Source organism: Chaetodon trifascialis, chromosome 13 (genome assembly GCF_039877785.1).
Source record: "Chaetodon trifascialis isolate fChaTrf1 chromosome 13, fChaTrf1.hap1, whole genome shotgun sequence".
Classification (NCBI taxonomy): Eukaryota; Metazoa; Chordata; class Actinopteri; order Chaetodontiformes; family Chaetodontidae; genus Chaetodon; species Chaetodon trifascialis.
In genome coordinates, this window is record NC_092068.1 from 9255450 (window position 1) to 9282011 (window position 26562).

Sequence of the window (26562 nt, forward strand, 5' to 3'; positions counted from 1 at the left end):
GGAGTTGCGACCTCTTGGCATCCCCAGGCCCGACTCAGAGACCCATAGACGTAGCCCGAGCACACCATGAAGAGGAAGTGTAGTAAATAATTAGTGGGGAAAACCAATTTAGACACACTTCAGGGACCACCAAATCAGAGGCTGCTGCCCCCACGTCCCTACTGAGACGGTGGAGTTGGTAGAGATCCCTCGTGTTCCACAGTGAGTCTATGAAGTCCCCTTTAATAAAGGGTCATGTCTCGTTCAGCCCCGGCTCCACAAAATACGCCTCAATTATAATTTCAGCACAAGCCACCGATCCCTCATTGAATATTCATGACTAATTATGGGCCGTGTTCGGCAGCACTCATTGCCAGGTCTATTGTGTCCCTCTCACCTAATTATTCCTGTCCCCGAGTGACAATCAAAGGCAGGGCCAGTGGCCAATAGACGTGGCTTCCCTGCACACTGGGGGCTTTGTAAAACCCGAGGGCACTGAGTGTTGCGGACTGGCTGTGAAGAGTTGTTGTGTGATGTAAACAGCTCGAAGGGAGAGAGGCACGACCACCTTGAGAAGATGGCTGAGGTCACGGAGCGGCGCCATTCAAATTCTAATCAGCTAATAAGCTAGACAACGGCGTGACATTAACAAAACATGAAGGCCCGCGGAAGTGTCATTTCTTAAGGATGAGGTTCAGACAAACAAACCATGAAGAAGAGAATTAAGAATTGTAACCAAGCTCTGGATGTTGAGGTAAAGTCTCAAGGTTTAGCTTTCCTACATACCGGGCATGAAAGTGAAGCCGCTGGGCAGCTGCATGACCCCCGTGGAGGCGCCGGCGGTCTTGAGGACGGTACCGTTGGCGCTGACGTTGCTGCCGGCCGAGACGGGCGCCAGGTAGTTGGTGATGGGAAACGACGGTCCGCTGCTCACCTGCATGGTGGTGGAGGTGGTGGGGACTGTGGACTGGGCGCTGCTGGTGGTGCCTGGTAGGCTGGCCACCGTGAACGTCGGCTTCAGTGTATCCTGTGGGAGAAACCAAACGCTGTGAGTAGGAAGGCGGGAAGATTTTAATGAAATTAAACAAGAACTGGGTTCTGGCGTGGGAGAAGACTGAGCTGAAGAAGTCCTCTCGCCATTTAATTCCACACTACCATCAACTTGAAGAACTTGGAAAAGATGAGAATGGTGAAAATCAAAACAGCAGCTGAGAGATCCAGGTTATTTGTTGGTATTGTGGGTCAAGCTCCTAAAACACTGGCTCCTACATTTCTCATAATGCTCAATATTGTGTCTTTTGTCTTTGGTGACTGGTAAAAGTCTACAGTTTATAACTCAGCTTTTTCTGTTAACAATATTCTGAAGGCAAATTCAAGATAACCCCAATGACATCACCAGGGTCTTGACCAGTAAACTGATTACTAGCCCCTTTAAGACACTATTTTTGACTACTTGGAAGTTGCTCGTATTTTGAACTGATTTTCTAGTGCTTGCTCTATTCTGCTACAACCGATTTATTCCAGTGACTGCAAAGGAAACATCAGAGGAGTTTCATATGAGGACACCTAAAACAACAACATTAATGGGGCTTTTCCCCTTTAAGCAGCTGAAAGCGCGGTCGGAGGCTTTAATACTTGCAGTATTTTCAAGGATCAATGGATGGGTGACAGAAACCAGAGTGGGTTTTAATAGACTCAGGGCAATGGACATAAACAAGGTAGGGAAACAGCCTGGGACCCCTCTAATCGCATCCATATGTAAAATAATAATCAGCGCTGGGAGCGTCTCACTGAGCCATATGCTGCTTTAGTGTAAAAAGAGCATCAGGTTGAATAAAGTTGAGGGAAATAAATGTTAATATGGAAACATATCGAATCCTATTGAAATGCCACTCTGTAATACATGATGTCCAAGAGAAAAGAGACGTGTAAGTCAGACCAGGTGTGTATGAACATGACTGCACTGCGACACACACCTTCATCCGTTCATCATCTCCACCTGCTTATCCTGTGATTTAAGTCCATCCACCTCAGTTCAAGAGTCCCAAAAGCATCAATTCGTCATCATTTCACTGTGCTCATATTTTGTTGTGTTACTATGGCAACTAACTGACCATAACCGACATGACACGCCGGTGAAAGGTGTGGAAATCAGGCAGATGAGATGCTCACATAAACTTCAGATCAAAGGAGGGGAGACGCAGCATCACGCCACACGCTAATGTGAACACCCATTGAAGAGCGGAGCAGGATGTGTTGGTGAGTGGGCTGCAGGATAAGAGCAGGGTAGGCGTTAGGCCGGGACCATAAAGCACATCTAAACCTTCTACGCACTTACACAAACACTTCTCACTTGATGCTAATGATCGGTAAAGCAGACTGGGAAAAAGCCTCCACATGAGAAGGTATGTATGTGTTAGCATTGTCCTGTGGCTTCAACGTTCTTTGAGGGTTTGATTAAACAGACACAGAGACGTCGCTGAGACATATCTATAGAGGCCCAATATTCCCCATTGGCTTACGAATGGGAGCTGCGAGCTCGACAAGGACACGCATACTGTGTCCCAGTTCACCGGCTCAGTCATGGTCCTGGGCTGGGGAACCCAGTTTCCCAGTGTTATTTACTCTTAGTCACCTATTTTTGGGCAACTTCCTGTTGACAAGCTCGCAAATATTAGACGTTACAAGCTGAAAAGCGTTGGTGTTTTTTCACTCTGAGGCTAGGTCAGATCATTTGGTGAGAGGCTGCAGACTCAGGCTCGACCTCAGTGCGTACCTTTGCAGACCTTGTCCTGTGGAGAACCCAGCCTCAGAACTGGGACAAAGCTATTGTGACATAGACACAAATCACTTCACACAGTGCAGCAGCAGAACACATGAGGTGAGTGAATAATGTCTGGAAATACAGCCACATGTCACAACACACACGGAGCAAGCACGTGAATGAGGTGCGTTTGCTTGTCGTTCTGAAAAGGCACATTCATTATGAAGAACAGAGAGGTAGGACAGAGGCAGGCTGGGCCAACCTGTCTTAGCAAAGCACTATTGGTTTTTATATGTGACTGATTACATGGGTGAGAGGTGGAGGATCCTGCATGGACTCCACTGATAAGGCCTTCCAACCACACACGAACATGCAAACATGTAAATGCAGCTACTGTCAGGGCTTCAGTCTGCTCACATCTCAATAGAGACAGTCTGCGAGCGTGGCTCACTGCAATGACTAAACCAATGTGGTTTTCTTTCAGTTTGACGAGTTAAAAAACTCAAATAAACAAGGGCGTTGCAGTTAACTGAGTCTTCTAGGCCTCACGACGTGCAGATGGCTAAGCAGGTGGCGTCTTATACAAGCTGCTCTGAATCCAAGAGTGCACAAAACCAAAGCCGCACAGCGCTGAGCAGTTAGTTAGTTGGTCTGCAGCTCAGATCCTGGCTCTGCTGAGGGGCTCTGACAGTCCAAGGTCGTTCACCTCTTTTAGTTAAACAGCAGCTGGAAAGTCAAAGGGGGAGGGCCAGGCTGAGGACTCACAGTTCTGCCCTTTCGACCAAAAAGGAAAACTGCATAAATTCACCCAACGACGATCCATCATTCATCTTCTGTCCGACTATTAGGCCTGTCAATCAGCACAGAGTGATTACTGACAGTCAGACCGTGACACAGCTGTCAACACACCTTCGCTCTCCCAGGACACTTTCCAATTTTGGTTTAAGTTGAAGTCGCTTCATTAATGTTTACTGAAACTGAACAAAACGTCGGCGTAGATTACTGCACGTCACGACAACAGGTGAAAAATAAACCTCAGAGACGGGAACAGAAGAGGACAGCAGTCACAAAGCAGAGCAAAACACTTCTACTTGACTCTGGAGATAAAGTCCATGCAGAGGCCATGTGCTAGCAAGTAGCACTCTTTAGCCACAGGGAGCAGCAGTGTGTGTGTGTGTGTGTGTGTGTGTGTGTGTGTGTGTGTGTGTGTGTGTGTGTGTGTGTCTGTGTGTGTCTGTGTCTGTGTGTGGCAGGCAAAACACGGTCAGATCTGTGTGTGGTTAGGACAGGGGACAGGCTTGGGGAGTGATAGAGAGTACAAAAAGCTGAGGGTACAGACAGCTGGCGGGAAACCTGAGCACCTCTGAGGGGGAATTAACCCTTTCCGGGCCAGCTGAGGCGGCAGGGGGGGCACGTGTTAAGGCAGACGCCATCTGACTCTGAGAGTTCACACCACTGACTGACTGACACACAAGAACGACTGAATTCCCGTGACGGCTTCACTTTGTAATATTGTTTAAAAAGGAAAGCATGGCTCTCTAAAGGCACAAGGTCACTGTGTTCCAGCGTTTCCATATTACACTGAGAGGAATAAATGAGCACGCAGCACGCCGACTGATCACCCAGGTTACCCCTATGGGGTAATCTAAGGGTCCACTCAAAGTGCCAATATCTCTGTGACCTACATAGCGAGCTTCCACTGACCCACTGCTTTGTTTGACCATCTCCATGTGTCTCCTGTTCAACTGGCCGGTCTATAAACAGCGCTGGCTTTTGGTTCAGAGTCAAGGCAGTGCACAGTAAACATAGGCCACAGAGGTGTCGCGCATTCCTTCAGAGCACAAGTGTGAGTGGAGAATCATCTCTGATGCGGCCAGAGCTTCAGCTCACTTCCTTCTGAGCTCCCATGCACACCGCCATATCAGACCATCTCCACCTGGAAACATGTCACATTGGAATGCACTCAGTGGAGTCTGATGAGGTTGTATAAAGCTGAAACAATTAGATATTTAATCAGAGATTCCTAATTTGAATGTAGTTTGATAGTCATTTTTAAAAAAGTGTCAAACAGCTTTGAGCCATTTGAAGACGTCGAGAAAATAACATTCTTAGATCGTGAACATGATCGTTAGTTGCAGCCCTACAACATACATGACAATGTTATCTATTACTTTCTACTTGAGGATATGGGTTCAGTTGGATACTCTGAATTATGATGAAATATTTGTACAACCCTGAGAGGAGCTGATGAGTGATTTTCTTTCACAAATACAAAGTTTCCCTTTTTACGACGCGCATTCAAATCAACCTCACGACTGCTGCTCTCCTGGAAAAAACACCAAAAAACAGCCAGGGTGTGACCTGGGGAAACACACCACTTAGTATAATGAGGTACCAGAAGGTAGCAAATGAAGCCACAATTTATAGTGGTGCAAAGGAGGGCTGAGTGGTCTGGAATAAGCGATGGATCCTCTGCACTCAGCATGTTATGGTGCTGTCCAAATGATCCATTTTACAACAGAGAGATCTCAAGAATCATACGTTCAGCCCCCTCAAAATGTTGTGTTCTAGCGTTGGATATAAGAAAAGATGTCTTCCCAGACATCGTACGAAATACCCCGTTTTAGAAAGCATGAGGAAATGAGACAGTAATTAAGAAGAGACGGACACAAGTGATTCCCTATTCATGAGGGATTAATCATTCCAAACTGAAGGTGACAACTGGCAGGCTAGTCCAGTGCTGGTTGGAGAGCCCATTGTGCAGTTTACTGGTGCCTGGTCCTCGTCTAATCTCCCATTTGCTGGCTCCCATCTCCCAGTCTGTCACCCTGCCAGCAACATGGAATTTGCAGCTCCATTTGGGACTGCTAAAAAAGGCAAGGCAGCCCAAGTGGAGGAGGTGCAGCCAATGGCGGCTGACCTGTCCAGTTGCTTGCAGTAAAATAAGGGGGTGGGGTGGGGGGGTGGGGGGGGTGACATAACGTTGCTTTTCTCCCTTCTCGCACAGCCAACATACTGCTCTCCCTCTGACACCACCAGCAGCTCTCTGTTCACGCAGTCTGTTTAGGAGCAGCCGTGTGATAAGAGCACATATCTGAGTAAATTAACTTTCCATTATCTCAGTGATTCTCTCGTCACGCACTTCAGCCACTGCTCTGTCCTCACGGCAGAAAACTGTCAAAAAGACACACACCTTATCTTTTCATCTGAAGACTAATTCCAGTATTTATGCGTATTTTGGGGTCTAACTGATTGATATGTAAAAAAAGTTTTGGAATTTTGTCCATCAGTCAGAAGGTTGCAATGGTGGCAAAGTAATCGTTATGGGAAAACACCGCCAGTCGAGGCACATCCACTGAAAGTGCTTGTTGGTTTAGATCCGAACTAACGTGTTAAAACACCAAAGTCACACAATAACACAAACAAACTAACCGACGAGGCTGCAGCAGACCAGCGATTCCCAAGTTCTGTGAGGAAAAGTTGGCATTTTTGTCAAAAGGAGTCTGGTGGCTTTGGTGAGAGACACCAATTCACCAATTACACAACTTGTCCTTACATCAGATATCAAGAGCAGAATTAACCTTTAAGACAGTGAATTGATTATCACACCACTTTAACTTCCCTAGAGAGAGCAATTCAAATTCCCAAACGTATATGGATGCAATATGTGGAATAAAGACGCTGTGAAGCTGATCGTGGGACATCGAAAGAGCCACAACACAGAGAAAACAAACAGGGGCCTCAGTCTGGACAGTTTCAGAGGCAAAGACAGTGTGATCTGTGCTAATGAGGAGAACAACAAATAAACTTCACTGGGATTACAACAGCAAGAGCAGCAAGGGGGGGGGGGGGACAGAGGACACTCATACAGAGATTTCTATCCCAAGCCAGATCCTCTAAGCAAACATCAGTTGTGGGATTTGCCATCCTCTTCCAAAAATAACCCAAAAAGCATAAAAACATCTGTTCTGTGGGCACATGTAATGCTAAGACGCAGCCACGGAAGCCTTCAACAATCCTGCTGAGGGATGCCACAATAATGACACCCGTGCCCTCTTCACGAAGGATCAGTGCCGCTTTTCACTCGAGCCACCTCACTCACCTCTAGGTCAGACATTAGTGTTCCCAAAATGCTTTTCTACAGTCTTGAACCCGTTGCCTTCAGCTGTTGGTTTTATGACCTTAATGTGTGTTGAGAGAAGGCTTTCCAGGCAAAGTGAGTCACACACCTTGAATTGAATGTTTTATCACCTTAAAGAGGTCATGATATGCTTTGTTTGGTTTACCTTCTTATTTAGCTTTTTGGTTCTCCTGAAGTGCCTGAAACACCTCGTTTGTAGTCCAGACTTTAATTATGTTACTTGTCGACATCACTAACACATTAGCTTAATGCTCACTGAGTGGATTGTTTAGCACGTCCTCAAACAAAGCTAGCTATCGCGGAGGCCAGGAAGAGTTTTACACAACTCATAATAATAATAATAATAATAATAATAATAATAATAATAATAATAATAATAATAATAATAATAATGAGCCTGGAATACAAGCAAAACATGCCAATTTCTATGTTCCAAGAACCAACAAAAAAGTCTTAATCTACTCCCACCATCTGAGGACATTAAGACCCAGCGGTCTTGACACCTTCTCAACATGGGCTGATGCCAGTTTTGCCATGTTTTATGTTGTTTTGCTGTTTATTTTGAAGATTAGCCTGTTGAACTCGGCTTTAGCATGTTGCACGGCGAAGCAGCTAGCGTCTATTACTCCCACAGACTAATTTGATGTTGGACTAATATAATGTTGAGGGACAGCCAAGAGAAACTGTAACGTTAAGTCTCATTTGATGCCAATCAAATAAATAGGTCGGTTGCCGGTAACTCTTTTTCAACTTGCTTTTTGTGGAACTTTCCACTGCCGCGCTAGCACAGCTAGCATTAGCTTTGTTATGTGGAAGTCCGTTCTGCTCACAGATCCTCGCCAGTATGTGTGCGTGTGTTGCTGCTCTATGTAAATTAACATTAGCATTAGCGGTCCAACTGCTGGGCAGTGAGGCCGAGGCTACAGCGGATCACATTCATGCTCAAATGTGCGGCGGTGAAGTTTTTGGTTTAGAAGCAGGTACCGTGGTGAGATTCTGAGTAGAAGTGCAGCCAGACTCTGTTACAGTGATTCCCTGGTTAGAAAAACTCAGAGCTGATGTGGAAACACGGTGGGCGGTGCCTGCTCAGGCCTGTGGGAGCTGATCCAATCAGATCAGACTGGGCTTTTCAGGAGGGGGACCTCAAACAGAGAGGAGCTAAAGTGCAGCGTTTCAGACAGAGGGTGAAGAGAGGTGCTGCAGCAGTGTACAGTCTAAGTATTCTTTAAAGCATTCTGGTTGACCCCCCAAATAAAAGCATGAATGTGAACATGAGCATCATGTGACCTCTTTAATGTGTCAGTCTCAGTGGAACAATTCGCTGGTTCTTGCCTGTGTTGAAAGAAGATTCCGGATGATGTTTCGAGAAAGAAACCAGTGCACATCATTCATGAAGTTTAATATAAACAGATCCAACTCAGAGTGGTGTCGATGCTTACACTGACACTATTCAGCGGGTCAGATATCAGACAATCCAGATTAAAAACCATTTCTTTTTTGGCGTTGTTAAAAAACAATTTGAAAAATGTGTTTTCTCCATCATTTAAATACATTCAGTCACGATGGGCTTCTGACTCAGCAGCCACACATAAGACGTAATATTAAATTATTTGTGACTACATGCTAGGTGCAGGACTCTGTATGGACAGACATCCTGAGTATCATCAGCACCGGGACAGAAAATGTCAGATCGGTGGAACCAGTGAAACCACTCCATCAAACTCCACTCTACCAGTGCTTGAGCCCATTAGCCATGAGAAAAAAAAGACAACTAAAAATAACAAATGGAGGCAGTTACATCACCAATTGCTGTTGATATTCAAAATTCCTCTATTTCTCTCGCTCTCTCAGTCCAGCGAGAGAAATATAGGAACCAAACTTAAAGCACCACAGTTTCTACTGTCACATGATTTTCCGAGCACTGCTCACAGCACTGAATCATGTCTGCTTCACTTATCTCCTGAGCCTCTTTCTTGCTTCTCCAAAAAAAAAAATGTCCTCCACTTCCTGTACCAGCCATTGCAAACCCTCAACTGTTTAGACTAGCCTGGACTGTATGTATGACATACTGCTCTCCTGATGAATCGTGTGCAGACACTGCAGAGATGCACGCAGCGGCCATTCGTCAGACCTACAGCACAGAAACGATCGCTCGAAATCGAGGCCTCCTAGTCCACCGGCGCTGATCCTGACATAGATCACACAGGGACAATTTCTAGTTTCCCGGGGGCCCATGCTGGTCTCCCACAGTCAGAACGGCAGCGGGGGCAGAGGTCACGGCGTCCCTGCTAGCCGCCTACACAGACAGTATGTGAAACACAGTGTTGCTCAAATGTTTCCATTCCACCTGCTCATATCTACATCCATACCTCTGCTCCATATCACTAAATGAGTGGGGGGGTGGGGAGGGGGGGGGATCACAGGACTCCAAAGACAGCTGCAGCTTATAAGGAATGTGAGGGGCCTCAGCCAAGAGAGCAGGCAGGGAAACCATACCATATATGGCAACAGAGGCAGAATGTAATTTTTATCAATGAGCAGAGCGGGCATGAGAGTGGCTTAACATGCAAAGGTTGATCTCCCATCCCTGACGGTGTATGGTACGTGTTAGTTAGTGCCTTGGAAAAACAGCGCACAGGCAAACAGGACTGGAAGTGCCCGTCTTCAAAGGGGCGTACTTAAGCCGTGTAAACAGTGGAGGGAATCTCGGCTTCCCGGCGCACGATGGCACGAAGGTGCAGACAGCTGAGTGCGTCCGCTGATGAATTTATTGTTTCGCTTCGAAAATCACAAACTTACACGAGGTTTAAGACCACTTGAAGCGGGAAATACGTGGGATACAATACAGGGACGCACATTGCAGCTTTTCAAGAGGAATGAGGAGAGGTCACACAAGCAAATAGTATCAGCAATGAGGATCTGTTTTCAACATCACATCCTACGTTCAACTTATTCCTGCCATGCTGATTTTCAGATGTTTAACAAGCTTGAAACCTGTACAAAATATCATGCTTCTGAAATAAAAGTTCCGTTTAACTATCTCGGTGTTTCATCCAGCGACACAAGTCAGCTCCATCCCAAAACCAAAGATAAACACCAAAGTCCTCCATTCAGCCGGCTGCACGTTTCTCATCCTAACACAACCCAGACCTGCTGTGATTTATCTGTGAGGGCGTTACGAGGCTTTCCTGGACGAGAGGTCAGAGAGGTAAAGTGCAGACAGCTCGCTTCAGTAAGTGGGATAACACCCTACATTTGATCCGGCTCTCACTGCACTGTGCAGCGCTTTGACGGACTTTTAATTAAAAAAATGACCTGGTGCTCAGAACCAAACCGCAAGCCCACAACACAGGCCTCACATATTACAGGCAAAAGTTCAACCCTGTGTTTACAATAGGACAAAGATTATTTTCCACAACTGCTTGCGGGGTTTGATACATTTGCTCTCCTCCTGTGCTGCTCTGGCCTTTTTTGGAGAGATTTCCAACTATATCCATTAGAGATTCTGTGGTGCTTTATCAGATTTTTTTATTTTTTTTTGTACTAATTTCACACTGCGATGCATGTGTGCATGAGAAAGCAGACAGTCAGTGAGTCATAAAGACTTCGACTCGAGTGCCAGTGCTGTGGGGACCAGCAGAGAAATGACTGCTTTCATTTTGGGGATTCATAGCTACGAGTGGATTCTTAATTTTTTTTGTCTTCATCGGTCTGCAACAGCCAACCTTTCCTGTTTTTGGCTCTCACCTTTGTGTCGCCCATGCTCTCCGACTCAGACACCTGGTAGGTGAGGTCCGTCTCCTCAAAGCCCGTGGCGCTCATGCGCTGGTCCATGGAGGGGTCCGAGCGCGGTGGCGAGTCCGGCGAGTTGAGGCATGTTTGGATCAGGGCTTTGCCCGTTTCGCTTGTGATCATGGGTTGGAGTTTGCGGGTGGCGAAAGTGTAGACGTGGCCCGTTTCGCTGGCCACGAGCAGTAGAACCTGGGTTCCCGTCAGGGTGGAGAGCTCGTAGGCCTGGGAAAGAGAAAGAAGAAGATTCAAGTATCTGACAGAGAGAATGGGCCAAGAATTCAAACATCGCAAAGATATTGTTCTCCAAATTGGGGCTTGGATTACCTTCATCTCACAGACAAAGTAATCTCTACTGGGAAGGGAATAGAAGAGATTCCAAAAGTGAACCTCTGGAAAGAAACAACCTCGCCAAGAAAACACTAAAATCTAAAAATACCCCCGTAGTGAACTCTGACGTATACTACAAATGAAGCTAAAATAACATGAGATAAGTCTCCCAGAATACAGAGAGTGATATAGCTTAGAGACTGATTGCAGCAAGGGGGGGGGGGGGGGGGGGGCGGCTGGTAGTAACTCAAGTCTGGATGGAGCAATCGCTCTTAACACGCAGAGGTGGCACGTGAGGCCACCATCACAGCCTGCCGCCTTGTCCTTCATTAACACTCACATCCGAACAGCCCAGTGTAAAGACAGCACAATGAGATTCAACTCCATCCAACACACACACACAAACACACACACCAGGGCTGCACTCGGAGTGAACTCCTGAGAAAGCCTTTTTATCTAAATGAGTCATAAGTTATGTGGAGGATGCTTCTGGTACAATGCCATTACCATCACCTTGGTGAGCACAGCACAGCCGCAGCTAGCTGATAAATGAGCCATTGTAAGCTGGAGAGCAACGCTCCGTCAGCCAGAGCAAGACGGACGAATCACATTCAAATTTAAGGATTTTATTGAGCTGTTATAAAGCGATGCATGCTGGTCTACTCCACCGTGCCCTAACACTGTGCTCATTATGGGCCGTATCAGCCCAGTCCTTCATATCTGTGGGCGCACGCTGAAGCTGATCACGGAATTGTCTTTTGTGGAATAACAGGACAGCAGAGCACAGACAGGCTAATGATGACCGCCGCGCTTGTTTCACCTGAGCTACCTCAATCATGTCCCGGTTCTTGGTGTGTGTGTGTGTGTGCGCGCACTGAAGAACAGTCTTTAAAAATGAATCTATCCGGTTGTACAATTCAGTTCACCTACTGCTAATGCAGCATTACAGAAGCAGGTAATGAAGTGCACAGCTCCAGCCTTCCACTCCTGTCTCCCTTGATTAGCCCTGCAGCAGCTGCAGAGGGGTCTCTAACGACGGGGCCTGATGTTTGGCCAACATCCAACGCCGAGAACGACTCATTTGTCAACTTAAGTAAGCTCGGTGGCAGCGCATACCAGACCTACACAATGCTTTAATAAGTTTCCTTGCTCTGCTGATTTTCTCATAAATATTCATGACGGCAGGGTCAACTCTGGCTGTAATTGGTTCCTCTGTCACACAAAGCATCCCACTTCAGCCTATATATCAAATAAAGAAGGAGCATATGAAACACTCCAGGGTGCAAAAAGGGAGATAAGTACAAAATCATTCCCATCATGAAATCATAAAAAAATACATTTTGTGGCTTATTTTTCAGCTTTTATCTCATTTTCTCTGCTGGTAGCAAAAACACTAGTCCAAAATGCACCCTTGTGATTACACAGTTTTTTTTGTCTGACTATTCAAAACTCCAAAAAATACTTCATTTAAAACAATATAAAAAATAATAAAGAGCAACACGTCTTCATATAAAGAGGCAGTGAATGTTTCACCAAAAATTCACAATTAATTGTCTTAATGGTTTCAGCACTAACATCATAGCAGGTCAGATCAGATGTACATAATAACACTGATGATGGCAGCATTCCAGTTAGTTTCAGAGCCCTGGTATTGTGCTGGCTGGCTTGCATGGCTTAACTAAATGGAACAGAACCAGAACGTATGTTATGGATAATAACACCTTCACTGACAAGTCAAAATGAAAACAGCCTTATTGAGCAGCAGAGTGACAGAATGAGCATAAATGAAAACATGTCCTTTTCTGAACAAATAATGAAACCAAAAAAAAAAAGGAACCACGAGCATTAATTGAGTAATCCTGCACCACAAATTGAACAGTTTGTATTGTGCAAGTGTTTACATGCACGTAAGCTAAATCACAGAACAAACAGGCCTGTGCTTCGCTCACCACATCACATCCTTCAGTATGAAACTGGGCTCATCCTAGAAACCAGCTTGAGCCCAGTCTACTATGAATCTTCCCACTCCACCCACTTGTCAATTTTGTGATGGCTGACATAGTGTGGGCAACGTTTTCAAAAACCACCATCCGCACGCTGTGTCAAATAGTGCTCATGTTGCCAAGAGCCTACATAAAGACACCTCAGTTTCCACGACAACAGTCTGGGATACGTAAAAAAAAAAAAAAAAAAAAAGACAGAAAGAAAAAGAAAAGAAATACTGCACAGGCAGTGTTACTTTAAAGCGCCAGGGTACAGGCGCTTTAAAGTAACACAAGGACAAATGAAAACCATTGCGCTACAATAAAGCGTGGCTTACAAGTGTTTATTTACAGTCATGATGAAAAATGGCCATCTCTGGTGACCAGCTGACCTCGACTCCAAGTAACCAACTTCAGATGCCAAATGCCACATAGAGCTACTTTATCACGAGAGCAGCCCCGTGCTTTGCTTGGTGTTAAACTCAGCAGACAGTAATGGAGGCAGTTCAGACTAACATGGAGCGAGTCCTGTCATCTTTTCTGTCACCTGCTTGTGAACACATCTGAAACCAAGTCATCACTGGCTGGATGAGGCTGGCCGCCCCTCTGCACAGTCAGTGTCCAGCTCTTCTGTTTCACTGCATCTCTGACTGTCTTCTGGTCCGTTCCCCTGGGGTTCAGTCAGCTGTTGGAACTTACGGGCCCGCTGCTGCTCGCCACCGCATGGCCGCCGCCTGCAAGCAAAGCCCTGCCTCTCAGTGACAGAGGGGACAGCCTGTGCACCAAGGGCCACTGATGGAGAAGACACCCTCCATCAGATCTACGCCTGCACGCCTGCATGTAAGGGTGCGCGAGGTGTGTGTGCATGAATGATCTGGAACTCTGTGTGTGTTCATGGGTCAGGCTGTGTGTGTGTGTGTGTGTGTGTGTGTGTGTGTGTGTGTGTGTGTGTGTGTGTGTGTGTGTGTGTGTGTGTGTGATAGTTGGGGTGGGCATGGTCATAAATAGAATCTGTCATTTGCTCAGTTCTATTTAAAGCACGCTGCCTATCATGAATGTTCTGACTTCCTGACATCCTGTGAGCCTGTTTGTCTTTTACAAGAAATTATTTAGATGTTCTGCAAGTCAGTAGTTTCTAAATATAATGCAGACCCACTAATCAGACAATCTCATGTCTCTACTGCTTATGTTAGAATTACCACGCAGGCCTTTCGCACTCGTGTCTTGATTGTACAGATTATTAAGGTGTAAACTCAACCTCATGGCTCGTCCCATGAATGAATGAAGACACAGCACCATGTGTTGCACCGCAGTACATCTAGGCCAAGAGAAGCTCAATGCAATGATCCTGGGAAGCAAACAACCACGTGACTCACCTTTTTCATGATGCCCGTCTTCCTCTTGCTGAACGTGGTGTAACGTCTCAACTTGTTGTCAATAAACTCCATCTTTATCTTTACGCGCCCACGTGTCTTCTTCCCCGGCTTTGCCCCGGCGACCCCTCCGGCCACCATGCCGTAACCTCCGGGAGGTACTCCCACCTCCTGCCCTGTCACCGCAGCTTCCATCTCCCTCTCCCGCTTCACTCCTCTCCTGCTGTCCCCGAGTGAACCCACCGGGTCATCATCATCCGCGGAGTCCGAGTCATTATCCGAGCCGCTGCACAGAGGAGCGCTATCTCTGTCCGGGTCGAACCTGGCTCCGTGAGGCAACACAACTCCGGTGTTTAACCCCACCATGTTGCCCTGGACGGCGGTCTGTAGAGGGGTCACGCCAGTCCCGTTCCCCGGTCTCGCACCTCTCGGACCGCCTGGACCATTAGCCCCCAGCATCCCGACGGCGTCTCTTTCCCCTTGTCGCCCGGCAGCACCGGCGCTCTCGCTGACCCCCGGTAAAGCTTGCCCTGCTCTGATCAAAACGGGACGGATCCCGCCGCCGACAACCCCCGAGCCGTGTCCTGTGGTACCTCTGCCTGAAGCTGACCCGTTTCCAGATGGTGCCGATCCAACCCGGCTCGGTAACATTCTATTTACTGGACCGAGTGTCTAAACACCAGCCAAACAAGCTGGAGTCTTGTCGCGTTGTCTGGATAAACGATTGATATAATGCATACACGCCTGGGCCACAAAATGTAAACAAACCAGGCCAGTTGGTGGTTTGGAGACTCCAGGAAATAACCGAGACAAACTTTCGAAAGTGATGCTGCCCCCAAGACCCTTCAATCCCGGACCACTTTGGTTCACCCTCCTCCTCTATTACCAAAACTCTGAGCACTTTCTCAAAAAGGAAAACGCGAAGAGCGCTCTCGATGTCGCTCCGCCATGTCACGTAGTCTGCACCGTGAGCGCAAAATAACGCAAATGTCTAGCTTTTGGCGCCCATACGCTTATTTTTCCTCCATCAGTAGCGCAATATGTATCTCCTCACGGTTCAAGGAAGCATAAAAACATCTAATTTTAAAGCAGCGTTTACGCCAGCGGAGTGATATTATAACCCAGGAACTACTTCCCTCCTTATAAAGAGATACAATGTTTCCTTATATGGTGTTGTCTCTCCTTATTTGGTGAGTCACAGCGTCGCCTATCGATTGGCCGAGGATTATCTGAGTAGCGCTGTCATTGGTCGATACGGCAGGCTCATTGGAATAAATACCAAAATGGTTGCGCTACCAACAACGTCACCGTGGACGGGCAGAGGCACCAAAATAACAGAACATCCAACTTCTTATTCCCTACAGGTTGCATGGTAATGCCACGAACCACGTTTTCCCACGGTTTTCATGCCTAAATGTGTCTTTATTGATCTGTGTTGGCTGAGGGACTAGTAATTATTGTCAGAGAATCACTTTTTGAGTTCAGATGGGATGTTGTGCCGAGCTGCATTACTCTGGGTGGAAAAGTTTGGATAAATTCAGGTACCAAGTTATTCCAACAACAACATCACATTTATAGGCTCTTATTTTATTTTGTGGGTGTATGGTATAGTTATAGTTTTCCTCTAAAAACACAAATTATTGTGAAGACTTGACCTGTATCCCAGTATTTGTAACACTATTTTTAAAGAAACATTAACAGTCTATTCAAGTGTCCCAGTCAGGCGTGACAGTGAGGCAGAATGAACCCTGAAACTGAAGCAGCTAAATTGAATTCCGCCATTTTTAACTGTATTACTTACACATGTGCTTTTCCTGTTGTGACATGTCTTCTGCAGAAAAGGACTATTACAGTGAAATCTGTCAGAGGGCTGCTTGGTGTACTTATCTGCCAGTGAAATGATGCAGTAAACACCACCCATCTGGTACTCCAGGCAGGTTAAAACAAATGCATCATATTATGGTATTTGAAAATGGTTTCCAATCCAAGATTTGTTGGCAAGATGCAGGGGGATTTTTATTTAAGTGTATCTGCTTTTACAACCATGGGAGCCTCTTGAGATGTAAATGCACTTGGACAAAAAGTTACTATCACGACTATTGAATCAGCTGGCAGTTCATGATTCCTCAGTTTGTCAAATAAGTAAGCAAAATATAACAGCAGACAGTAAATCGCAAAATTTGAGCTCCTTCATCCATCAGTATGCATGTGCAGAAGACCACCGAGCTATCACATAGGCTACAATGTCAGCAACACTTTCATAGTTAAAATCAGGTAGATGAAACCATGATGGCTCAGGATGAACTCAGATATCTACAGTGACATCTTAACATGGACTCTTCCTCTTATGGGCTATGAGATGCCATGTTAGTATGTTCTATTATAAACATAATTACATGGAAAACCTATTGTGCATGTTTTCTGGTCGCATTTAAAGATACCTACAGAAGATAAGCACCTCCCTCTAGTGTTTACTTTGAGAATGCACCTGTTATTTACACAGTCTGAAAATCAACACGCAAAGACTTGCTTCAGGAAGGTCAATCCACCTCAGAACATTTCATCACCTTTATTATTTTTACTGAATATTATATTGTGTGGTACTGCAGCTGCAGGCAGGAGCAGAACTGAATATTTTGGTAACCATTACTAATGCGTGTTAGTATTAATCACAACACATTGGGTAAAAACACTGTGAACCTTTATTGACAGCAGCATGTATACTTTTGTATATATCTGATTATTGTGAACATTTGCTGAAGCAGATTAAAAAAAGACACCGGTGTGAGTGCCTAGCATTCATAAAAACATTACACTAAAACAACGTATAAAAACAAGTTCATAAACAAAGGCCATTGCATTTGATTAGATAATGTAAAAAAAAAAGAAAAAAAAGAGGGAAACAGTTAAGATAATCCTTCATTTACCAGGCACTTAAATGAGTACTGATGACTAGCAGTCACTCTTCTGAACTCCTTTGTACTTAGTGGATTCATCTGAACCAGACTGAATGCACATTGAGATGGACCGTGAGAATGATTACATCAGCGAAGTACCTTCCTATTATAAACATAGTTAAAAAACAGGACCTTCATCATAAATAAACAGGCACCTGCATGTCCTACTACACAACATGATAGAGATAACGAGGGATATTCTTTTAAGTGAAGTTAGTGCATGGCTTCTACATTATGTACACATTGCCTGGTGTGATGGTCCACTTTGCAGCATTGCACAAAACAACTGGACCGGGAGGGAAACTGTGATTGGACCTCTGAAGAAATAATGATGCAGGTTAAATGCAGTGATAGGCTGCATCCCCACAACGGAGAAAACATAATATTAACGTGGTATAATGGATATTCTTACCCATAGGTAGTGACCAATAAGCACCTCAAAGTTAATACAAGAACAGAACACACTCATAAAAAAACAGCCACACTGGCACAATCTCAATGATTCAATATATTCCTTGGCTATAAATTTGATCTTTTTTTTTAAATTTTCCTGAAGAGTTACTGTAACACGGATTACTTTTTCCACAAGTCTCTGCTTCTTCTTTGAACGTACACTGGAGCATGGGAACAGTTCAGTGGCACACACACACTTTGGAGGATGGTGTTGGGTCCTTGGTGGACAGAGTCGTGAGGTGTGTCCTTCATGATTAGGGACTCAGGATGCAGCTGAACACACTCCAAAGTGGTTGATGGGATATGCTCCACAGAAGACGCATTACTTCCCGCTTTTCCTTCAATATTCTTTGTAGATTAATGAGAAAACTTGAGGACATGAAAGAGTTTCAGGGTTTTTTTTTTCCTAAACTTCCGACCAATAATCTGTATTGATCTGTGCCGGTGAAAGCACTGTATCGAGCATCCCTACAAAGCAGGTGGAGGTCTGGGTGAGTGTGTGTGCGGAGGGGTAGAGGCACTGAGGTCGTGAGGCTCCGTGAAACAAAGTGTCTGGGACAGAGCGGCCGCAGACAGGCAGGCAGGCAGGGTCACAGTGGAACCACAGACTGAGACTCGAAGGGGGGGTCAGGGGTCGTCCATGCTGCGGTTAAGGCAAACGTAAACTCCTGGCACTGCTCACAAGAAGCCATTCACACAAACGTGAGCGCGTTTCCACTGATAGAGCAAAGAAGTCTCATCCACACACACGGTTTGAAATGCATATTTTAAAAAAAGTGTTTTCTCCTCAACCCTCTTCCCTGAAATGTGTGAGACTAATAATCCAGCATTCCTGTCTTTATTTTGGGGGAAGGGGATGGGTCAAAGTTCCCCTCTGATGTGGGGCCATGGACCTCTCAGACTTTGCTGTCAGAGGGCAGGTCTCCCAGGGTGTGCACGATTTCAGTGAAGGAGGGGCGCTCTTTGAGGCTTAGCGCCCAGCAGCGGGCCATGAGCTTGTAGATTTTGGAGGGACATCCATCTGGAACGGGCAGCTTCAGCTTCCCTGTCTGCAGGGCTGGAGGGGCGGAAGAGCAGCAGAGAGAGAGGAAGGTTACACCAAATCAGAAACATGGACACGTGGTCGTTTGACTGCAACATTTAATGGATATTCTGACTTCCCTGGAGAACTGATTACATTAATTTACATTCAAACATATTTAATGATCAATCGGGATCTCTTTCATCTAAAATGAATCAGAACGTGGACTAAAAACGAGCCGCTAAGCGTCACACTGACCTTCCAGCGTCTCATCGTCGCTGAGTTTGCTGTACGGCATTTCCCCGTGACTGAACACTTCCCACATCAACACTCCAAAGGCCCACACGTCAGACTTGGTGGAGAAGTCGTCTTCAAACACAGACTCTGAAGGGAGCCAGCGCAGCGGGATCCATGCCTGTCTGTAGTGATAGTACTCACTACGTACACAAGAGAGATGACAGGGAGGTGGAAACAACTCAAATTATCCAGATGAGTGAGACATGATTTGCATTTGCTGAACAAAGCAGGTGATTATTATTATATCAAGCTCCTTTTCTAGCACACCTGTTGTAGACGTCCTTGCTGAGGCTGAGCGACGACACCTTCACGCGCCTCTGACTGTTGATCAGGCAGTTTCGGGCGGCCAGGTCTTTGTGAACGAAACGGTGATTGGACAGATGCTCCATCCCATGAGCCACCTGGGCACAGATGGAAACCTGAAGGAAAAGAGAAAAATATAGAATTAAAAAAAACTGTCAAGGTAAAGTGACTTTGATGTAACAATATGATTATCAGGGTTTTCCTTGGTTTGCTTCAGTTGTCATTTTGGGAAACGCAGTCTCCTCTGGTTGTTGAGGAAACGCAGGTGACTTCTAATGTCTACATTTTTTGTGTGGATTAAACAAAGATGACACAATGTTAATCTGTAAGCTTGGAAAGAGACAGGCTAGTTGTTTCCCCATGTTTAACCTTTATGCTAAGCTATGCTAACCGTCTCTTAGCTGTGACTTCATATTTAGCGTACAGACATGAGAGAGGAACTTGTGGAACTTACTTTGGTCTTGGTGCTGATTGGCTGAGATTTGACCTTGTCATCTTTGCTTTTGGAAATTCGTAGGAACTGCTTCAGGTCTCCCTGGAATGACGAAAGCAAAACATCAGCATTAGACCAGGTAAAAAAAACCCACATAGATATTTCTTCATTACTTTTAAATGCATGCGTGTGCTTCCATTTCTGTGCTATTACCAGGTCATAGTACTCCAGGATCATGTAGTGAGGGTCTGCTTCCCTACACAGGCCCAACAGGCGGACGATGTTGGGGTGGCTCAGCTTGGCGAACATTTCAGCCTCACGGCGGAAGTCGAGCTGCAGCTGTTCATCTCTGGTCTGCAGGCTCTTCACCAACACCACCATCTCCTCCTCGCTCTCCTCCATACCTTTAGCTTTGCATAGCAGCACCTCACCAAACTCACCTTTACCTGAACACACATTCACATTCATTGTTTGATTGGGTGAATACAGCATCGTGTTACAGCTTTGAGACGATTAGATGACGAGGACAGTCACTCTGTCAACGCGTACCTAAAGTAGTGATGGTTTGGAGGTTTGCTCGGGGGAAGTGGAGCTTATCATTGTTGACATGGCTGTGGCGTTTCTCGGTTGTTGCCAAGGTACCCATGTTGGTGAGTGCCACCTCTTCCTGGATCTCAGTGGTGGTGTGGCCATTTTGTTGAACGGCCCCTCCTGATGAACACAACACACATCCCACAGGGTCAGAGGTCATGGACAAAGTGCAAATGTCAGTGGGTATAAGAGTCCACTGCAACTGTGAAGTAACTAAGACAATGCAAAACATTTTTACATAAATCTGTTTTGAACAAATGTGTTTTGAAGTGTTCCTAGAACGGTTCCACCATCATTCACAATTAGTTTTCATTATTTCCAGACACTCCAAAACCCCCCAATATCTGCTCAGTTAGTTTCTTTGTGTGGAATTAGGACAAAGCTAATGTCTCAAATTTTATCTGAACCTGAGGTGTCACATTTTAAATGCAGTACCCGAGATGAACACAAGGTGGCAGCAAACATCCTAAACTTTTCAGCAACGCTTTGACAACCATGAAGTTGAGGGAACGTAAGCATGGCCTCTTGGCTGATTTTACGACTGCCTGACCACAAACCAAGAACAATCTCCTCCATCAAACATTCTTACCATTGAGGCACTCCATCTCAGGCTCCTCTCCGTCCTGGCCTTTCTGCAGTCTTTTGGCGTTGCGCCTCTTTTTGCAGTAAAACATGAGTCCCAACACTACAATGATATACGCCACAGCTGCCCCCACGGACAGGCCGATGGTTTGGATCATCTTGTAAGGAGCCTTGTCCCCGTCTTCATCGATGGGATGCACTGGTTTATCTGTTGGACACAGGCAGCAGTTATGATCAACTAAAGGATGTGTCATCTTAAACTCATCCAAGTCTTAAATCAGCATTGCACATTATATTTATACACATTTTGTTGTTCCAGCAACAGTTTTAGCAACAAATGCTTGGCAGATTTAATCACATCCAAGAAAAGGCTTTCGAAATAAGAGCTGTAAGAGTGAAAACCCAAATATGCGATGCATAAGTGCAAATCACTTTGAATCAGATGTAGTTTACTGGTAACAAACCCACCACAGTCACAATTTGCAAAGTTAAAGTACCCATGAAACAACTGTTGCAAAGCTGTCACACAGCTGTGTTCACAGATAAAACCACAGTTCTGTTTCAAAACACACACTTCATTCAACAAGTCATTTTTCGGAGTCGCCCGGTTCACAGAGTTACTCCTCTGGTTTTAATAAACAGATCTGTCACGCTGACTGTGACGAGCTACAACAAACAACCAAATTCAATTGCCCCCTAATCCGGAATACAATCCTTCTCCTTTGGAAGAAAATGAGTTGATATGGGACACTAGTGCAAGTGTGTGACTTTAATTTTCAGCTCGAGTCAGCACACAAGGAGCCTCAAAGAGCGAGGCGTTATTAGATCTAATGTCTGTCCAATCCCGTCATCGCAGTGACAGCTGTGGCGTGAGAGACGTGGCTGTGGTTATTAACCTGTCGAGAGGGATGACAGGCAGAGGCTGAAGGTTTAATGAACGCCGTCATCCTTTACTTGTGATCGCTGCGTACTGTGCCCTGTTGTTCCTGATAAAGGAAGCCTGTGTAAATGTTTGTGAGCCCTTGTGGGCGTTAAACTCACCCACTACATACAGCTGAGCCACGCTGTCTTTGATGCTGCAGCTGTTTCCAGCCACACACGTGTATCTGCCAGTGTCATCCGTAGTGACATCTATAATCACCAAGGAGCCATTGGGCATCTTCTGGAACCTGGAGGAAAGAGGGGACGGGACAGATGAAGGTGGAGGTCCCGAATGACCAAGAGGGAAACAGAGAAGGAGGCCGGAAAGAAGAGCCAGAGTGGCTCCATGTAACAAACGAACTTTCAATCATTCTGAAATGTTAAAATAGTTTTCCAGGAACTCTCCTGAAATCTAGAATAACACGTTAAACAAGAAGGTTGTAATCACAACCTGTAATCCTAATCCACGATAGTTAGGATGTCTAAAAGACAGATTAAATGGGTGCAATGTGTCTCTCATTTACCTCCTGTTCTTGCTGATGTCCAGCGTCTTGTCTTTGACCATCCAGTGGATGTGAGGCTCGGGGTCGCCGGTGGCCTGACAGTGCAGGATGGCTGTGTGACCTTGGTACACCGTCGTGTTCTCTGGCTCAACCTTAAAGCGAATGTACACTATACATATACAAACACACACATACACACATTCATTAATAGAAAGCCACGATTGGGCCGTAACATTTCCTTTACAGACTGTGGTGACTGTGGCTAACATCCTCTCACTATACAACCCAAAAGCAATTCATTACTGGGCTATAAAAAGGCCACCAAGCACACAATAAATGCTGCTGGATTTGCCACTTGATGAGAATGATCAATGACTGTCTCCTCATAAAACCACCCTCAGATGCACTGAAACCACAAGTTCTTTGGATGTGGGACTGATGACTAATTCAGTAGCGTGATCGTTTCTCTCATAATTCCCTGCCTCCGGGATGACGACTGAGCGGTTTACCGGCCACAGTGAGGGTCACCAGGGCTCTGATCTCCCCCTGGAGGCTGTTGGAGGCGATGCACGTGTAGTTTCCAGCATCGCTGCGGGTGACTTTGGTGAAGTGGAGCTGGCCGTTCCTCTGCACCACGCGAGCTGGCAGCTCTCCTCCGTCTGCAGGGGGAGACAGAGAGACACGGGGGGTTAGGAGGCTGGTGCTGCCAGTGGAATTCAAGTTAAATGACTCTGTCATGGCAAACGCAGCTGAAGAAGGGAAAATGATGCATGATGTTGAATCTTCCGCACACTCTGTTTACTGCAGAATCTGTGCGTGTTTCTACATATTCTTGTGGAAACAGCTTCATCATCATTAGCATGAAAGGAATGAAGGGTCCCACTGCACAATGGATGAGATATATCCTCCAAAGAGTGTTAAACAGCCGTTCTTTATCCAATTTAACCTATTGTGCACTAAAGTTAAGCCAGCGGCATGCACACCTGCTTTGGTCCAGCGGATGGTGGGGCTCTCTCTGCCTTTAGCTGAGCACTGGATGATGATCTGGTTATCCAGCTCCAGGCACTGAGAAGGCTGGGGGGTCGGGGTGAACTTCAGCTTCTCTGAAACAGTCAAAACACCACACACACATTAGTCACGTGGTAACCACTGATGGGGGGTCAGAGGGGTGCTGCACATGCGAAAGCCTCTTTTGTGCGACTGCACCGCAGATGAAATAACACAAAGCTGATGCAAATCATGTTCAGACACATTCAGGGAAATGTGGCTACATGCGCACATGTACACACAGATCTGAGTATAAAAAGTGAGGCCTATCAGAGGCTGAGATCATCCAAACAGCGACATGCAGTCATAATCCTGCAGCAGCAGAGCTACGCTGAGAGGAATTTATCATGGAGATAATGTGTGAAAATGGAGGCTGGAACAAAGCTGCCGTGCATGAGTCATATTTTACACCTCTGTGGGTGTCCTGCAGGATGCCCAGAGACACAACATAGACATGCTCCTCCTATTTTAGGAAACACATATTCGCACTCACAAGCCCACAGGCACGACCACACGTGTTCTATATTTTCCCTCAGCGCCGTGTTAGTCATTATGCCCTGGACGTGAGTTCACTTGTTACACATTATTTTTCGGTCAGTGTGGTCAAATAACTCTAAGAACATGCTCAGTAGGAATAATGTAATCTACTGTGTGTATTGATCAAACGCAGCACTTCCCTCGCAGCTTACCGAGCACAGTTACTCTAGCTTGGCCAGACAGTCGGCCGCCAGCAGTCTTGGTTTCACAGCCGTACATCTGTCCGTCGTACACCTCCACGTTGTTGATCCTCAGGGTGCCGTTAGGGAACAGCTTAAAACGAGAATCCTGGAAACAAAAGAAACAATGCATGTCAGACAAAGACAATGATTTAAGTGTGTGTTTGTGTGTGTTATTGTGTGTCATATCCGACCTCTGGAGTGATCATGATGTTGTTGCGGAGCCAGGTGACCTCAGGTTCAGGGTTGGCCTGAGCCTGGCAGTGAAGGTAGCCTGGTTTGCCCTCCTCTAAGTGGCTGTCCTGAGGCCTCATCACCCACACTGGTGCAGCTTTGGAGACATGCAGAAAGGCATTATAGTATCAGTGCAGACATTTAACACATACCCATACAGCATATACATCACAGCCCTTCGGTCCTTCTCTTTGGAGGAATACACAGAGCGTTAGCGAGCTTGTCCCACTGGCCAGACTAAACACAGACACCATTAATAATCCTAGTGTATCTGGTTGCAGTGTTCTCACCATGCTCCTGACATTAAATATGACTTCCTGTAATATGAAAGGAAGCTAAACTAAAACACAACAAAGTACGACACTTAAATCTATTATGCTACATTCATATGTGATGATAACAGGATAATTCATCCTGTTCCCCTGGTGCCCTGCACTGAATATATCTCCTATGTTTTGATGTTTTTTTTGACAGTGAAAAATGACCACAAGCCATTCTTTAAGTCATTTAATCACATTTAAGCAGTCTGTTCTCACCGGAGCTGCACACTTAATGTACAAAACTGCTGAAGCGTCCCTTTAAAGCAGTCAGCATGTGACTTACTGGCCACGGTGAAGGTGACCTCCTGCGTCCTGCGTCCCGCCTTGTTCTGGGCCACACAGGTGTAGGCGCCAGAATCCCCCTCCTCGGTGGGACTGAAGACCAGGTCCAAGCCATCCTGGTACACTCGGCCCTCTGTGGGCACTCGCTGACCTCCTCTCTCCCACCACACCTCTGGCTCAGGTCTGCCACGTGGGGGGCGGCAGGGCACCCGCTGCACAGTGTCCGCTGTGAAAACCTTTGACATCTTGGCCACCATGTCGTCTAACTCTGTGGCGGAGAGCGGGGAGAGCGAGAGAATTTTCAGCGCAAAGGAGCAATTTGAGTGCTGGAATTGATTTCCATTTCCACGAGGCCCCTGATAATCATCAATCTGTCTTCAAAGCCACCGAAGCATTACTGATTTTGAATTTCATGAGGAGCCCCGAGCACGCTTCATTCCAACTCACAGTTCTGTTAACGGATTTCCTGCCTTGTTAGTAAAAGTCCTCTGATTTGTAGTGCAGGCCGCAGTAATTACAGAACAAAGCGCACAGTAGGCGAACTGAGTATATAAGTTGTACGGGAATTAAAGAAGGCCTGTGTGAGGTGGGTCATATCAAAACTGGCAGCCCCTATACAGAAACTGGAATGTGATCTGCAGTACAAAGACTCACAAGACCTCCACTACTGTGTGGTTTAATACTGTGTGTGTGTCCCAAATGGAAGTCATTAATACTTTATTGGCCGACAACGCTCTGAAAGCTGGTCAGTGGCTGTGAACTTCTATGAGTCTAAGATCTAAATCAATTAATGGGAACAGAAGAAAACACACATTTCTTAGCAGATGAAAGAGAAGTGGAGCTGGGGGGGGATGGGGGGGGGGCAGCGAAATGAATGAGGTGGAGCTATGAGTGACTGTTTAAACTTGTCCCCTAAATACTGAATTCTACTGTGACACAATCCTCTATAATGCCTGCAGGGATTACCATCAGATTAAGTGAATTAAGGTATTTAAATGGAGCTGCGGTTCACTGGGTTAAAACTGCAGATACAGCCGAAGCTCCTTAATCCAAGACCCTTGGGGAAAAGGGGGCTGCTCGAGAGGAAAAAAGTACTTGGGACCCTGAAACGCGGAGAAATTCCTGCCCTAAGCTCATTCAAAATATTTGACTTGCATGCACTTGCATTTCAAAATGCTGGCTGATTAGTAAGATGAGAAGATACTACAGCTTGCTCCTGCTTTGAGCTCAAGCAGCCGTTTAAAGGAGTCCTCTTGGAGTCACAGTTGGACAGAAAAAGAGCAGGCGCAATATCAAAAACTCTGATGTGTCTGGGCGTGTATATTACATTGTTTTCCCTGTGTGCATCACAATCTAACCTATATGCACAACCACAAAGTCGGAGTTGTTATAGTTGTGATGTTTTCATTTGATTCAGCACACCTGCCTGCTTGGCAGCAGTCATCTCTGACAAGTCGGATTCTACTGAAATTAGATGAATATCACCGGGGGCAGGTCTAATGACAGTAAGCATTTCACAACCTCATAATTAGCCCTCTTGTTAG

General features: G+C 45.9%; 2 protein-coding genes across 4 annotated transcripts in view; both read right to left on the reverse strand.

Annotated features, from left to right (window-relative positions):
• The window catches only part of srfb (serum response factor b), a 21323-nt gene extending 6058 nt beyond the window's left edge, over positions 1–15265 (reverse strand). For all 3 annotated transcript variants that reach the window (XM_070977115.1, XM_070977117.1, XM_070977116.1), the window contains exons 1-3: positions 14362–15265; positions 10632–10898; positions 766–1006 (exon numbers count right to left, since the gene is read on the reverse strand). In XM_070977115.1, the coding sequence (XP_070833216.1) occupies positions 766–1006; positions 10632–10898; positions 14362–15009 (1156 nt within the window). In that variant the 5' untranslated portion in view covers positions 15010–15265. The remainder of the gene's footprint in view (positions 1–765; positions 1007–10631; positions 10899–14361) is intronic.
• Positions 15266–17039: 1774 nt separating this feature from the next.
• ptk7b (protein tyrosine kinase 7b) overlaps positions 17040–26562 on the reverse strand; it is a 71226-nt gene continuing 61703 nt past the window's right edge. Inside the window, exons 7-20 of the mRNA XM_070977105.1 lie at positions 25020–25286; positions 24377–24513; positions 24156–24291; positions 23403–23522; positions 22929–23078; positions 22441–22588; positions 22037–22164; positions 21003–21203; positions 20372–20533; positions 20036–20268; positions 19844–19924; positions 19354–19505; positions 19048–19226; positions 17040–18825 (exon numbers count right to left, since the gene is read on the reverse strand). Of these exons, the coding sequence (XP_070833206.1) occupies positions 18665–18825; positions 19048–19226; positions 19354–19505; positions 19844–19924; positions 20036–20268; positions 20372–20533; positions 21003–21203; positions 22037–22164; positions 22441–22588; positions 22929–23078; positions 23403–23522; positions 24156–24291; positions 24377–24513; positions 25020–25286 (2255 nt within the window). The 3' untranslated portion in view covers positions 17040–18664. The remainder of the gene's footprint in view (positions 18826–19047; positions 19227–19353; positions 19506–19843; positions 19925–20035; positions 20269–20371; positions 20534–21002; positions 21204–22036; positions 22165–22440; positions 22589–22928; positions 23079–23402; positions 23523–24155; positions 24292–24376; positions 24514–25019; positions 25287–26562) is intronic.